The sequence below is a fragment of the Callospermophilus lateralis genome, chromosome 11, assembly GCF_048772815.1.
Source record: "Callospermophilus lateralis isolate mCalLat2 chromosome 11, mCalLat2.hap1, whole genome shotgun sequence".
Lineage (NCBI taxonomy): Eukaryota > Metazoa > Chordata > Mammalia > Rodentia > Sciuridae > Callospermophilus > Callospermophilus lateralis.
In genome coordinates, this window is record NC_135315.1 from 1,012,618 (window position 1) to 1,028,564 (window position 15,947).

The window sequence follows — 15,947 nt, forward strand, 5'->3', positions numbered from 1 at the left end:
TGGAGGGGACATGACACCAGGCCTGTTTGTGTCTCACGCGTCTCTGGGCCCAACTTGTGGAAGAAGTGGCCTAGGCCCTCAGAATCATGTCCTCGTGGTCAAAGCCAGCCAGGAGCAGGTGTGGGAGGTCCTCAGGGGCAATGGGACCAGGCGGCCCAAGCTTTTATCTTAAGTGATAAAAACTCCACAGGGGAGCTGGGAGACACATGCGCTCGTGTCCACGTTCACATCCACGTTCTCGTCCCGCCCTGTTTGTTCTCTCACGCCCGGGCATGGGATGCCATGCTTCCTGCACTGCCCTGCAGTGCACAGCTCTGCTGGGAACTCAGGGCTCTTGCACTCACGCACTCACCAGCTGCACGCCAGGGCCTCCAGTAGCAGTGCCACAGTGCCCACAGCCCCTCCTGGACGTCCCTCTGTCTCCAGGTAATCTGTGCCGTGCCCTGCAGTTGCCACCCTCCCCACTCCCCGAGGCGTCCAACTGGCCAGGGAGGAGCTCACTGGTCTGGACGGGAGGGCCCTGAAGGTCGTTCATGCAGTAATACTACCAATCCGAGGGGAAGCGACTGGACTGGGAGAGTGCGGCCTCGTCAGGCCATCCTGTTGGAATGAAGGGACTGTGGAGGTGGGGTGAGGCTGGAGAGGGGCCACAGGGTTGCCCTGAAAGGTGACTCTGCCCTGGGCCCCGCCCCTGGCTCCCCTCTTCCCAGTGCTGTGAGTGCCGCAGCTTCTTCCTCCGTGCACTTCCCCGTGTGGTCTTCGCCTCAGGCCCAGAGCAATGGGCTCGGCCAGTTGTGGACTGAACCTCTGAAACCACGAATCAGAATGAACTTCCTCCTCTAAGTGGTTCTTGTAGGGTATTTTAAAAAGAAATAAAACCTAACTAACACAGTGCTGATCAAATCCCAATCCCCTGAATGGGTTCCAGACCTGGGCCCTGCAGGAGATCACAGGTCCACAGGGAACCTTGATGTGCTGAGGAAGGCTGAGGGAGGGGCCAGGACCTCCTCGCGCTACTGACTGCTGGTTTCCACAGGTCACGCCTCCCGCGCTGCTCTAGAGGCCTCCCGGCAGCCCCACGAATGTCAGCACCTCCACCCAGAACGTGCACTGGCCTGCACCCAGAGCCCAGTCAGCTTCCAAGGGCACCACCTTCCGGTCCAACCCCTCTGTGCTAGGAGACCTGGTCTCCTCACTGGTGCCCACAGGCTACAGCCAGAGGAGGGGCAGGAGGACAAACGGACCTGTCACAGTGGAGCCAGTTGAGGGGCCAGCTCCGAGGCCTAAGTGTGCTAGGCTCCTCAAATCCTCACAAAACCCTAAGCATGGAGGCGTGTGATGACTGCCATGTGATGGGCAAGGAACTGAGGTCAGAGGGAGCAGTTGGCCAGCAGTGGGGAGCTCCATGGGTGGCCAGCCTCACTGCGGTCAACGGGCCATGAACCCCAGACTTAGGAGGTAACCCCCTCGATCAAGTGGTCCAGGGAACCTTGTTTCCTGCAAAATCAGAGCCCTGGTAGACTTCCAGGCCACAGCCTCGAGTGAGGGCCACAGAGAAAGAAACTGGAAACGAAGCCAGGTGGGCAGGAGAAAAACCAGGAGGGGCCAAGCAGAGCAGAAGGCAGGGGGCCCCCAGCAGTCTGCAAACGTGGTGACAATGGATGCCCAGGCAGCCCAGAGAAGACACTTAGGAGGGACACAGAGTCTCCGGGGGAAGATGGGGTACCACTGTGGGCAATGTCCAGCCACCCCCGGCCAGCTGGCAGTGCAGATGCAGTGACCACCCCAGCAGGCAGACCCCAGATAAGGAGGCCCACACAGCCAGGACTGGTGTGCAGGGTCTGGTGGGCACCCAGTCGTGGGGCTCTGCTGACAGGGATCTTCCAGAACACGATGGGGAACACCTGTACACTGCCTGAGGCCATTTCACTCCCAAATCCCAACTTTCCACAAGAACTTGGGTCCCTTGTGCTCTCCCTCAGCCCCCCGCCTCAGCCCCCTGTCCAGACGGGTTCTGGTGAGAGGGAACGCTAAGCCTTTTCCCTTGAGGCTGGGCTTAGATGAATCACTCCGAGAGGGATGCTGGGATGCCGGCCAAACCTCTCCTGTTACTCACAGGCCAGGCGCCCTCAGGAAGGAGGTGCTGGGGCACGTGGTCACCACCAAAGGCTCTGAACAGCACAGTGGGAGGTGGCCATGCCTGAGGGAGAGGCCAGGCCCGGACCTGGGCTCAGGGGCTACATAGCAGGGCAAAGCCACCCGCGTGGCCTGGAGCAGCCACAGCAGCCGGCAAGGTGTCGGCCATGAGCCCCCAGGGAAGACGGCACCTGACCAGGTCTGGACACAACACCCACAGCTCAGCCACACACGGCCAAGGAAAGCACCAAAACAGACGGTGTCAGCAGCAGGGACAAGGTCCCGAGGAGACCTGGCACCCGCACCTTCTGCAGAAAGACACGTGGGCTCTCCAGCCCCATTCCCACTCAGGTCACCCTGGCCTCAGACACCTGGCACAGTGGGCACACCTCTGGAGGCTGCACTCAGGGTGGTCAGCTCAGAGCGTTCTCTCCCAATACCACAATGTCCCCTGACCCTGGTTCACCCCGTCCCATAGAGAAACAGCAAGAGGCAAGGGACAGACAATGCCACCATCCAGCGCCTCTCCTATCCTTTCCAATCCCACAGACGCCCCAGACACACTGAAGGTCTGATAAGCTGCAAACAGCTGTGGACAAACAGCTCCACCTGGCAAGAGGACGGCCACCGCTGAGGCTCACAGCACGCACAGGCCAAGGGGCAGGACTCTGCACCCCGACCAGGAAGGCGCATCCTGGGCACGCCAGCACCGCAGACCTGGCTCTCAGATACCTCTAAGGCAGCCAGAAAGTGCCACCCAGCGCCCCCGCGTGCTCAGCAACAGGTTCTCGGCTTCCTTGAGGTCTTCTTCCTGTCCTAACTTCTCTAGTGTGAACACAAGTTACTTACGTCACAAAGAAACAAGGAACATTTCTTTAAAAGAAGACTGCACAGGCTGGGGACACAGCTCAGTTGGTAGTTGCCTGCCTTGCATGCACAGGCCCCGGGTCCAATCCCAGGGCGAAGCCAAGCTGTGTGAGCAGGGCACGGGCACTGGGGAAGCCTGGAGGGGGAGGGGCAGGCTGGCCAGCACAGTGCTAACCCTGAGCAAGCAGCAGCACCTGCGCATTTCAGAGCCAAGAGTCATCCACGCTCACAGAGCACACTGCCTACCCAGAGAGCCGACACAGCAAGGCCGTGGGCGGCCTCCTCACCCACAGGGCCTGCCAAGTCCGGCAACTGCTAGGGACCCAGGAAGGGCAGGACACGCACACAAGATGGAAGCTACTGGAACAGCCTGGCAGAGGGCCTGGACCTGATGGGGCAGGCAGGGTCCTGGCTCTACAGGGCCATTCCATCCAAACCAGCCTCAAGGCATTACTAAGGGACAAGCACCTGCCAGCCACCCGTCTCCAAGAGCAGTCAAGACCCAAGCAGCACCCACAGTGCCACTGCGCCGGCTGCCAGCGATCCTCAGGGGACTTTCCAACTAAGGCCTGGCCTAAGGCTCTCAGGACAGCTGGGTCTGGCCCCCCCCAACTTGGGGGTTGTCCACAAATGCCCACCAAACACAGCAGGGGACAGGGCTGGCCCACGGGGAAGGGCAGGGACCCCCACGCTGAGAAGGGGAGAGTGGCATTGGACTCTAACTCTTCTGAGAGCACCAGCTGCCAGAGACAGCAGCCCACCCTACCCAGGAAGCATGGTTCTGGAAGTTGGGGGATGGTCCCACCCAGCTGGGCAGCAACAGTGACCTCACACCCCCGTCCCACCAGGTTCCATCCAGCCCTGGCAGCACCAACTGGCCTGAGCACAGGGCGAAGCCAAGCTGTGTGAGCAGGGTGCGGGCACTGAGGAAGCCTGCAGGGGGAGGGGCAGGCTGGCCAGCAGCAGCCAGCCCTGCCTGGGGGACGGGGCCTTTGATCAGGACCAGCCCTTGTGCCAGCAGCTGCTGGGGAGGCCACAGGCGTGGGGGGTGTCTGTTGGGCCCGCTGGCGAGCAGAGGGCTGTGGAGCAGCCTCCCGGCCGTGGAGGGACTTCAAAGGACAGGGCCAGGGGGCGCCGGGTAGCCCAGCCTCTCCCAGCGCCCGGTTCTGATCGCCAGTAAAACTACCTTCTAATAATTAATGTCTGACATCAAAGGCAGGAACCGCCCGGGTCTGTGAACCATCCCGGCCTCAGCGAGGACCTGCCGGTATTTTATCCTGTCTCTTTCTTCTGAGTCTTTATTTAAATCCAAAAACCACACACAGGCAAAGCATTAATGGGAAACTTGGAAACTCCTCTTGATTACTAAAGTGTACCTTTGAAGTTCCCCCCAAAAAAGCTCTGTCTTGTTCCAGTCCCCTCCCCCAGGACTGAGGAGGGACACAAAGCAGACACAGGCGCCCTGCGCCCTCTGGGTGTGTGGCTGTTAGTGACAGGAGGTGTGTGTGTGGGTGGGGGTGCTCCACAATCAACCAGCCACCCGGGCTCCAGATCAAAGACTGAGCGGGAGGCAGAGGCAAACGCACCCTCCCCTGGCACCTTCCCCAGACCCCCCTGGGCTGGGAGCCCTGGGATTAGCACTTGAGGACAGTGACACCCCACCCAAGAGCAGGCCAGGCCAGCTGCACTAGCCCCATCACAGAGACAGAGATGGAAAGACACACAGACACACACACACACACACACACACACACACACACACAGGCGCGCGCGCACACCCACCTGGCCCCACTCAGGAAAAGCACAGAAAGGGCAAGGGGCCTCGGGCTGGGGCCTTGGGCCTTGGGCCTGCCTCCTGGGAGAAAGATAGCCGCCTGCCCAGGAAGAGGGCCCTGAGGAGGCCAGAACCCTGGCAACCAGCTCAACCCAGCCACACATCCAAGGACCCCAGGCTGAGGAACCTCAGGGGTTCACAAGGGCAGAAGCCAGCAGGGTTCCCAAAGGGGAGGGGGCCCACCGCCACCACCGTACCAGGGCCCCCATACCAGGTTGAGCCCAATCTGGGACCTGGGGCTCCCCTCACCTCCATGCCTCACCTCCATGCCCACTTCCCTGTCCACTCATCAGACACATCAAGGACGGTTCAGGTTCAGGGCTCCAAAGACAGGATGCTGGCCAGGACCCTCCATCTCCCAGGTGTACAGCAGGAGGCAGGAGCAGGCACTGGCTTGGAGGGCAGGACAGGTGGGGCAGGCACTCGCTAGCTCCCTGACCATCAGTGGTGGCCCCTCCACACAACAGACCTCTGTTCTAGCACACATTAACCATGTGGCCCTCAACGGCAAGGTCACCATGCACTGGCCAGAGTCTCCCCTCAGCAACTAGAGAGAGGCTTGCTTCTCAGGCTCCCGCAGTTGTGGACAGAGGCACCCAGTGGGCAAGGGCAGGCCCTGGCAGGATGCAGGAGCAGGGGCATTCCCAGCACAGCAGTCAGCAGCCACCTTGACAGGAGCCCCAGGAAGCAGAGCACAGACAGGACACAGCCATGACCATCTCTCAGAAAGGCAGGAGCTGCCAACATGCAAACGCCTTTTCTGAAGAGAAGGGGCAGCTTGCGGAAGGAAGCCCACAGCAACAAGGGTCCCCAGACCACCCAGCCAGGAGTCAGATGCCAAGACCTTCAACCCGGGGTCCAGCACACCGCCCAGGTCAGCAGGAGCTCATGCCTGGCTCAGCTGCTGGCATGGCCCCTAAGACAGCTGTGACCAAGGCACCCTCCTGCCACCCCACTGAACCCCAGGATGTTCTGAGACCCGATGGCCACACTAAGGGCAGCAAGGGCTCCACTTGCTTCCTCCAACCCAATCCATAGAGAAGAGGATGCTGACTCCTGACCCAGGAGCAGGCCAGGCCAGCTGTTCCCAGCTGCTGCACTAGCCCCACTGCAGACACCACATACACACACACACACACACACACAGCCCCACTCAGGCCCCCCAGGGCTCCAACGTGTGTCCAGGAGCTACGGGACAGGGTCCACGGCAGGGACGGCTGGGCTAAGTTAAAAGATCAGGGAGCCCCTGACAAGCACGTCCCCGAGTGAGGTAGATGTCATGGCCCAGGCAGGCAGGCTGAGGCACCACCTGGAGGTCTGTGTGCCCAGTCATAAGCCCAGCTACAGAGATGCACCAGGCAGGAAAGACCTTGTGTCACAGACCACCCCCGGTGCAAACGCTGCTGCGTTCCAGACAGAAAGGTAGGACTCTGACAAACCTGCCTGCAATGTTTCCAAGTTGGTGAAGGCAGAAAGCAACAGTCTGCCTCCCACGCAAATACAGGGGTCCAGCCTGACACCCAGTGCTGGCTGACAGAGAGGAACCGCACACGTGAAACAAAACACACCACGGCACCTGGACGGTCCCAGAGTCATCCAGAACTATACGTCACTTTTTAGGCAACGGGAAAAGCAGATACCTCAAATGATGTAAAACGCTGTTTGCAATAACTACGTCTGGCAAGAAAATCTCAGGAAGTCAGGAAGAGTCATGTCCTTAGCTTGACAAGAGCTTGTCATATCATACGTCATCCTTAAAGAAAAATCAGCCCTATACCTTTAAAATCCAGATGCCCTTAAAATCCATTCACGTTGCTACAATTCACCAAACACCAGTGACCCAGGAAAAAGACAAGAGGAAGGACATGAAGAAAAAAGGCAGGCGGGCACAGACTGCAAAGACCCCAGGGAACTAGGACAGCGGCTAGGCCTGGTGAAGGCCAGTCACAACCAGTGGAACCAGAGCACTCCTAGACACCACGGGAACAGGGCCACTAGGACTGGCGAAGACCACTCACAACCAGTGGAACCAGAGCACTCCTAGAGCCATGGGAACAGGGCCACTAGGACTGGCGAAGACCAGTCACAACCAGTGGAACCAGAGCACTCCTAGAGCCATGGGAACAGGGCCACTAGGACTGGCGAAGACCACTCACAACCAGTGGAACCAGAGCACTCCTAGACACCACGGGAACAGGGCCACTAGGACTGGCGAAGACCACTCACAACCAGTGGAACCAGAGCACTCCTAGAGCCATGGGAACAGGGCCACTAGGACTGGTGAAGACCAGTCACAACCAGTGGAACCAGAGCACTCCTAGACACCACGGGAACAGGGCCACTAGGACTGGCGAAGACCACTCACAACCAGTGGAACCAGAGCACTCCTAGAGCCATGGGAACAGGGCCACTAGGACTGGTGAAGACCACTCACAACCAGTGGAACCAGAGCACTCCTAGACACCACGGGAACAGGGCCACTAGGACTGGCGAAGACCACTCACAACCAGTGGAACCAGAGCACTCCTAGACACCACGGGAACAGGGCCACTAGGCCTGGTGAAGACCAGTCACAACTAGTGGAACCAGAGCACTCCTAGAGCCATGGGAACAGGGCCACTAGGACTGGTGAAGACCACTCACAACCAGTGGAACCAGAGCACTCCTAGACACCACGGGAACAGGGCCACTAGGACTGGCGAAGGCCAGTCACAACCAGTGGAACCAGAGCACTCCTAGACACCACGGGAACAGGGCCACTAGGACTGGCGAAGACCACTCACAACCAGTGGAACCAGAGCACTCCTAGACACCACGGGAACAGGGCCACTAGGACTGGCGAAGACCACTCACAACCAGTGGAACCAGAGCACTCCTAGACACCACGGGAACAGGGCCACTAGGACTGGCGAAGACCACTCACAACCAGTGGAACCAGAGCACTCCTAGACACCACGGGAACAGGGCCACTAGGACTGGCGAAGGCCACTCACAACCAGTGGAACCAGAGCACTCCTAGACACCACGGGAACAGGGCCACTAGGACTGGCGAAGACCAGTCACAACCAGTGGAACCAGAGCACTCCTAGACACCACGGGAACAGGGCCACTAGGACTGGCGAAGACCACTCACAACCAGTGGAACCAGAGCACTCCTAGAGCCATGGGAACAGGGCCACTAGGACTGGTGAAGACCACTCACAACCAGTGGAACCAGAGCACTCCTAGACACCACGGGAACAGGGCCACTAGGACTGGCGAAGACCACTCACAACCAGTGGAACCAGAGCACTCCTAGAGCCATGGGAACAGGGCCACTAGGACTGGCGAAGACCACTCACAACCAGTGGAACCAGAGCACTCCTAGACACCACGGGAACAGGGCCACTAGGACTGGCGAAGGCCAGTCACAACCAGTGGAACCAGAGCACTCCTAGAGCCATGGGAACAGGGCCACTAGGACTGGCGAAGGCCAGTCACAACCAGTGGAACCAGAGCACTCCTAGACACCACGGGAACAGGGCCACTAGGACTGGCGAAGACCAGTCACAACCAGTGGAACCAGAGCACTCCTAGACACCACGGGAACAGGGCCACTAGGACTGGCGAAGACCACTCACAACCAGTGGAACCAGAGCACTCCTAGAGCCATGGGAACAGGGCCACTAGGACTGGCGAAGACCACTCACAACCAGTGGAACCAGAGCACTCCTAGAGCCATGGGAACAGGGCCACTAGGACTGGCGAAGGCCAGTCACAACCAGTGGAACCAGAGCACTCCTAGACACCACGGGAACAGGGCCACTAGGACTGGTGAAGACCAGTCACAACCAGTGGAACCAGAGCACTCCTAGAGCCACGGGAACAGGGCCAAGATCCAGGAAACCACCAGCTCCACGAGGTCTACATGAGGAAACTGACCAGATTCTGCAGGACAGAAGGCTGATGGGAAGACACAGGTGGACCACAATGAGGTGACCCTGCCCAGGGAGGCTCAAGGGATTCTCTGGCGTGCCCCACAGTGACTTCTGTGGGAGGTCCCAGGATGTATTTCCAAGGACAAAGTCTCTGAATAGGTCGGGGAGTCACTGTCACAGGTCTGGAGCCAGCATGGAGGTGCAGGGAGGAGCCACGGGTGCAGAGCGCCCCAGGAGGCTGCATGACGATGGATAGACGTGCACAGCACATGCATCCAGACCCTGCCGCAAACTGCACAAAGAGGTCCCCAGAGGACCACTGCACGAGGGGCTGGGGACACAGCTCATGCCCATGTCCCCGGGTTCCTCCCAGCACCCCCCACACACATACACACACAGACCACTGTGTGAAAGACAAAGCCACAGAGCAAGAGAAGAAAATCCAAAGATGACCCCCCGCCTTGGCCTTGGGGTGAGGAATGACATTCTGAGACCCTGCAAGCACAAACCATAGGAATAATGCATCTGAGCAACCAGATTCCATGCACTCTTTTTAACTAAGGGTCAGCATAGCCGTGACAAGTGACAGTACAACCCAACACCCAAAATGCATAAGCAACTTTCTCAAAGAAACGAGAGTTAACAGGGCAGAGGACGCCAAGAGGTAAAATCGTGAAGCTCACACGGCAGCCAGCAGGGTAATCGGCGAGACACAAAACTTCTCAAACACTCTACCTCCAGCAGAAGGCAGCCCCAGATGCGGGGGGCACAGCAATGTGCAGGCTGGTGCAGAGGGCACGGCTGCAGCAGATGGCAGGTGTCTGCTGTGAGAGGCGACTGCAGAACGTGAGCCAGTCAACACAGGGGCCCAGGACCCCTACCCTGGAAAACAAACACCACGGAGGAGGAAAACCTGCAGACAGGGCTGCCAGGGGCGGGCGGGGGGGGGGCACACAGCAGAGAGCCAACCGGGCCCACCACAGTGCGGGTCCCCAGTGTCACAGACATGGGCGACCCCACAGCAGGCCAACACCAGAGGGAAGAGGGCTGCAGGCCATGAGCTCCACAGAATACAGACGAGCCCTGGAGGTCTGTCCTTTTTGTTCAGTACAGGGGACTGAGCCCAGGGGCACTCTACCACTGAACCACACTTCAAGCCCTTTATAGTCTATTTCTTTTGAGAGAAAATTTTTTTGAGACTGGCTTATTGCCCACGCTGGCCTCAAACTTATAATCCTCCTTCCTCAGCCTCCAGAGTGGCTGGACTTGCAGGTACGGCCACCATGCCCAGCACCCTTCTCTGCTTCTAAGACAACACACAAGAGCCTCCGTGGCACACTGGGCAGGACCTGAGCTGCCTCCTCCAGGCAATCCCCACCCGCCCCTGCCCCCGCTGTGGAGGCCTGAGAAATAAATGAAAACAGCAGGAATCAGAGACTCCAAAGGCTGAAGTCTTGCCATGCCATCTAATGCAGCACTCTCCAACTGCCCCCAGGACCTTTGTTTGGAGGAAGAATACAAGAGCAGGTGGCTGTCCCCCACACCTGCTGGGCTGCTGTCCTCCCCTGTACTTTAGAGACAGGGGCTTCTCCTCCGGGGCCTGTCCACAAGCTTGTCCACCCCCAGGGGCTGCTTCTCCTGACCTGTGCTGTAATAGCTGTAGAATCCTGCTAAGTGGCAAGGCAGACCCCTCCTGCCTCCACAGGGCCGAGTGGGCATCTCCAGATCTGGCCCTTCTCCAACAGCTGCATGACAACTCAGGACCTGCCTGCTCTTCCTCTGAACCAAGTGTGGCTGATTAAGCACATCCTGTCCACACGTCTAAGTCCACACACTTGAGAGACGCTCTTTCTGGAGGTATTGTGTCCCACAAGAGCACACATGGCCCTGCTCATTAGCACATGAACGCCTACAGGCCCTGACAAGATGTCCCCAATAAACAGGGCAGCTCCCCAGATCAGACAGCCAGAGCCACCCAGGCACCCGGCTACCCAGGGAATCACTGTGGCTCCCTCCTGATGCAAGAATGGCACCGTCCCCTCTACCCCGTGGCCACTTCTCTGGGGCTGACGAATAACCTTCCAGCTGCTTACAGCACTACAGCCCCCTCTGCAAGTCCCACTGCACAAGCATCAGCACCGGGGTTGAGATGACGCCAGCCCACGACCAGGCAGACTGGCCGGCACAGGGCACCACCCAGGCCAGGCCTCACTGGGATGAACTGCCTCTCCAGGAATTTCTGTGACCACGTTTCATGTCACCTCCCTCAGAGCCCTCTGGCAGCCTGCCACCAGGAAACTCACCAGCTGCAAAGCCTCTTTAGCAGCAGGATCCTTCTCACAAATAAAATCTAAGTGGACCCTGAGGACAACCACGCACGTAGGAATGGGCAGAGCTGCTTCAGTGGGAGGAGAGGGCTGGCACTTCCCCAGGCAGGACACTGACACCTCAGGCCGCGGTCTCCTCCTGTCTGAAGGCCTGCAGAAGCAGCACTTGTAGATGCCTTGCCTCGGGCAGGGCAGGAACTGACTCTCAGGGTAACAATGTGAGGCCAGGCTGGCTCGTGGGCAGGCTCTGAGGGTAAGGATGTTGTGTGTCTACTGCTGTCCCTAACACCAAGGCAGGAAAGGGTACACCTAACACCTTCTCCAAACAAGCTCCCTCCTTCAGGATGCAGGGCACAGGGTGCCAGGCCCAGCCATGCCCGGGCCAGGCACGACTAGCTTCAGGTGATGCTGGCCAGAAGAAGAGACCTCCCTATTTCTGAGCCAGAAGCTGCAGGCTTGAGTCCTGACAGAGCCTGCTTGCTGGACTCCTGAACCTTCCCTGGAATCAAGCCCTTGGGGAGAGGAACCCAGCACATCCAAGAACCTGAGTGTGTCCTGGGGAATTTGCAAGAAAGCTGTGACTGCTGGGACAGATGGGGTCTTGTGGCACCCAGTGGATGAGCAAGAGCCACACCCAGGCTGAGCCGAGGTAGTTCTGGAGAGGATGAAGGCCTCACCACACTTCCAAGGGGACTGGCGGAAGCTGTTTGGCCTTGGCTGCGGAGTCAAGAGGGGCCAGGCTGAGTCTCCAGGCAGGAACTGATCAACAGGGCAGACTTCGCCTGCTCAGGAGTTGCCATGGCTGCCACTGGCCAGGGCCACTGGACAGTGGAGGGAAAGAGGCAGAAGGTGGACACTCCTTGAGGGCCCAGTGGGAAGAAGAGATGGTTCCTGCAGGTGTGCAGCCCCAGGCAGGGCAGGAGCTTGCTCCCGGTAGCCATTCATCCACCCATCAGCACCCACCTGCTGAGACCAAAAGGTGGGGCCCCTCCCACGCCTCAGGTGGTGGGATGGGCATTACTGGGATGGCAGGACAATGAGACCCAAGGACAAAGATGGCCCCAGAACTGAGATGCCAAATGCCATCTCAACAGGGAGATGCCGCGCTCAACAGGGAGCTGCCCTCACAAGGCCGTGGCCAGGGAGGAGATCACCCAGGCCAGCAGCTGCTGACCCGGCTGCTTCCCAGGTTCTCTCTCCCAGCACAGTTTGACTGAAGCTGACGAGAATCTCCATGCCAGGGCTGGGGTTGTAGCTCAGTGGTTAAGTACCATTGAGTTGAATCCCCCAAGAAAAACCCTCCCAGCTGGGCAGGAGGGTGGACAGCAGCTTCTGCAGGTCACTGCACGGGTGCAGAAAGAGCGGGTCAGATTCAGGGTGGCTCCAGGTGGCAGAAACATTTGGTGGTGCCATGAACAGTGGGCATCAGAGCCCATCAGACTAAACACCTAACCAGGACCTCGCCCAACGGTAGACACAGACCACAACAGAACAAGTCACCACTGAGACACAGCCGTGGCTGCCAGCCCTGGCTGATCAGGTCCCCCTGGTCCAGCACACCTTACCTCCTGCTGGGGCTCCTCGCCAGGCCTTGACTTCTTGGGTTTGGAGGGACCTCCAGGGCAGGAGAAGGACTTGGGCGACATGGCCAAGGGTGAGACTGGAGACCTCGTGCTCTGCGAAGGACCCCCCAGCCGCTGTCCCCCACCAGAGAAAGGAACAAAGGGGGCGGACGCAGGCTTCTTTGTGGTCTGCTTCGCCTGAGCGTCTCCTGGCTCTGAGCTGCCCGTGAGGCTGGTCCCCGAGGTGCCTGCATCATCCTGACACCTCAGGTCGCCCCTGATGAGCCCCCCTGATTTTAAGAGGGGCAGAGGGCTGTCAGTGGCCTGGGTGGCTGACGTGGAGGAGGCTGGGCTTCCTGGGGTCTTGCTCCCCATGGCCCCAGGCTCCTGCTTGCCTGCAGAGTCACATTGCTTCATGACAAACCTGGGGGAGCCAGAAAGTGAGTGGACACCACAGAGCAGAGGACAGGACCTTCTCCACTTTCTCCAGTCCCACCCTCTGAGGGCACCTCACAGAGGGGTGGCCTGAGCTCCCGCACCTCCTCTCCTACTTTCCACATTCCCTCTCCCTTTCCTTTGAGAGCTCGGGTTTGTTTTGTTTTGTTCTGTGTGGGGACTGAACCCAGGGGCTCTACCACCAAGCTGCACCCCAGCCCTTTATGCGTTTTTTGTGACAAGGTCTCACTAAATTGCTTAGGGTGACCTTGAACTTGCGAACCTCCTGTCTCAGTTTCCCAAGTCGCTGGGATTACAGGTGTGGCCACTGCACCTGGCCGAGCACACATTTTATTTTTAACTAAATGGAACTCCAAACCCAGTAGCTGCTCTGCCCTTACCTGATGGTGGCACTGCCCCCGGTCAGCCCCAGTGACTGCAGCGTTGTGCTCCGTAGGGCCTCTCCACCAGTTACCTGTAGGAAAGACAAACAGGACTCTTAAGTCCCTCTCCCAGATGCCAACACCCGGGGCAACACCCAAGCCCTCACTGGTAAAGACCTATCAGGCCCAGGCTGGGGCTCCTCTGACCAGTGCCCTCTCCCACCCAGGCCTTCCTCTGCCCTTGAGCTCTGTGAGCCCACGAGCTCTGCAAGGTCAACAACCTGACTGGCAGCTGGTGAGGACCTGGGACCATCTTTCTCCACCCAGCCTGGCCTCCTCAGCTGTGAATTGAGCCCACTGAGGCTGGGAGAGAAGGATGGGCTGGGTGGGGGCCACCCTGAGGCCCGTAGCCCTGCCCAAAGCTGCCGGCCAGTGGGAATGGATGGGGGGAGCGTATTGAGATGAGCGCAGAGAACAGGCCCCATCCCCACTAAAACTGCCCATCTTGATCTGTGAACACTAGGCCCATGGCCACCACTGGCCAAAATGACTGCCGAGTCTGCCCAGAACAGCCTGTTCAGAGAAGGGCCTCTTCCCCAGCACTCCCAGGCCCCTCACAGCCCACTGCACTGCACAGGACGTAGGGACAGCAGACAGCCCAGGCCTCAGGGGTCCAGACACTGGGGGGCCGGCCAGGTTCACCAGCTCCACAGCTGCTGGCCAGACTCCAGCAGGACCAGCCACCTCTGTGGAGGGAGCCCATCCATGGCTCTGACTCTTCAGAACCCTTTGAGCCACAGGGACCCCAGGTCAGAACATAGTCCCATGGGCTCTGCTGGCCTGGCCAGGGTGGCAGTACCCACTCTGCACCCTGTCTGGCTGTGGCCAGCCCAGCTTCTGCCCCACCATGCCCACAAGCAGCCACAGCTGCTCTCCAGGCCAGTGCTGCCTCAGGGTCACTAACCTATCTGACTAGTCCTCCCCTCTCAAGGACCACTTTTAGTTGTGTTTTGCCAGGGACTGAACCCAGCACCATACTCTACCACTGAGCAACATCCCGCCCTCAACAGTCATTCCTGACACTCGGCTCTAGATGCACAGGGCTCAGGATGGACAGGGCTCAGGCCCAGCTGTCTACACCCACTGAGCTAACGCAAGCTCTTTGAGGAGCAGCCTCTGGAGAGGACCGTCCCTCTGAGGGCTGAACACAAGAGCCAGGGTGCATGGCCACACCCCAGCAGTCAGCCCAGTCCCAGAGGCCTTGTGGCCCATCTCTTCCCCAGGATGCGCTGGCATGAGCAGCTTCCTGGTCCCTCACAGTTCCCACCCCTCACAGCTTCAGGTCAGGGGACCTCGACTAGGAACAAACGGGAAAGTCCTGTCCACACAAGGGCTGTCCCAGCCTCTCAGGGACCATGTCCCCCACTCTGCCCCAAGCCAGCAAAGGGCACTGGGCCAGGATTGAAACAAAAAGCCCCTGTGAGGCCACAGGAGCAGGCACTAGGAGGGTCCCCACCATGGCAGGCAGGCTGCCGGGTGGCAGGCCTTGGGGCCAGACTTTGCCTCGGCCTCGCTGCGCTCGGTTTTGAAAAAGATCAAAACACAGAGCAAAGCAAATATTTATTAAAATGAAACCACTTTTGTAACTCTTGGGCTTTGAGAGAAGCTGAAAAAACAAACAGGCCACTGAGGGAGGTTTCGGGAGCAGCCCGGGCGGCGCGGCTGGTCCCAGTGGGCCGGCTGTGCCGTTTCTTTCCATAAAACACGCCGGCTCTCAGGAGCCGCCGCCCAGGCTGCCGCTTTGAGCTTTGAAGATGGTGGGCAGTTTCCAGCCTGGAGAGCGGGCTGGGCTGGCTGAGCATGGCAACGGGCAGGGATGGCGGCCGGCACCTACCTCGTCCCTCATGTACACACAGACAGGGGTCGCCTCTCTCGGCTGCTGCACGTGCTCTCTGGGTGGAGGAAAGAGTGCGTCAGGGGCCTCTGGGACAGCTAGGAGGCCCAGGCACCCAGCCCAGCTGGGGGCAGGAGGCCCTGGGGCTTAGGGCCACAGCCCTCAGCCAAGCAGCCCAGCCTGGCATGGCCTCCCACACCCCTTCCACCCCTGACCACTGGGAGGAGGGGGCTGACAGCCAAGCAGAGCCCAGAGAAGGTCCCAGCCATTGGCACGCAGCCTCAAGAGAGAGGGACCGTCAACCCTAGACAACCCCAGCAGCAGCACGCTGCCAAGGGTGCTGCACTCTGCTGTGTGCTAGGCCAGGGCCCGAGACAGGTATCAAGGTCCTGAGACCTGGGTTTTCATCTCGAGATGCCTCTCAGAGGGCCACTGACCTGAGATGGCCAGGACCAGTTCAGCATGAAAGCCATGAGGCAGACTTGGAGCAAGAGGTAAAGTCCCCAAGGCCACAAGCATTGCCATGTGCTGTCCCCTCTGCCCAGCCCATGGGGCTACACTGGGGTGTACACACAGCAGTCTTTAGGTACTA

At 59.3% G+C, this 15,947-nt stretch overlaps 1 protein-coding gene across 2 annotated transcripts in view; it reads right to left on the bottom strand.

Moving 5' to 3' along the window:
• The window catches only part of Aspscr1 (ASPSCR1 tether for SLC2A4, UBX domain containing), a 38,832-nt gene that overhangs the window by 10,289 nt on the left and 12,596 nt on the right, over positions 1-15,947 (bottom strand). For both annotated transcript variants that reach the window (XM_076869130.2, XM_076869131.2), the window contains exons 5-7: positions 15,356-15,413; positions 13,480-13,553; positions 12,647-13,067 (exon numbers count right to left, since the gene is read on the bottom strand). In XM_076869130.2, coding sequence (XP_076725245.2) covers positions 12,647-13,067; positions 13,480-13,553; positions 15,356-15,413 — 553 coding nt within the window. The remainder of the gene's footprint in view (positions 1-12,646; positions 13,068-13,479; positions 13,554-15,355; positions 15,414-15,947) is intronic.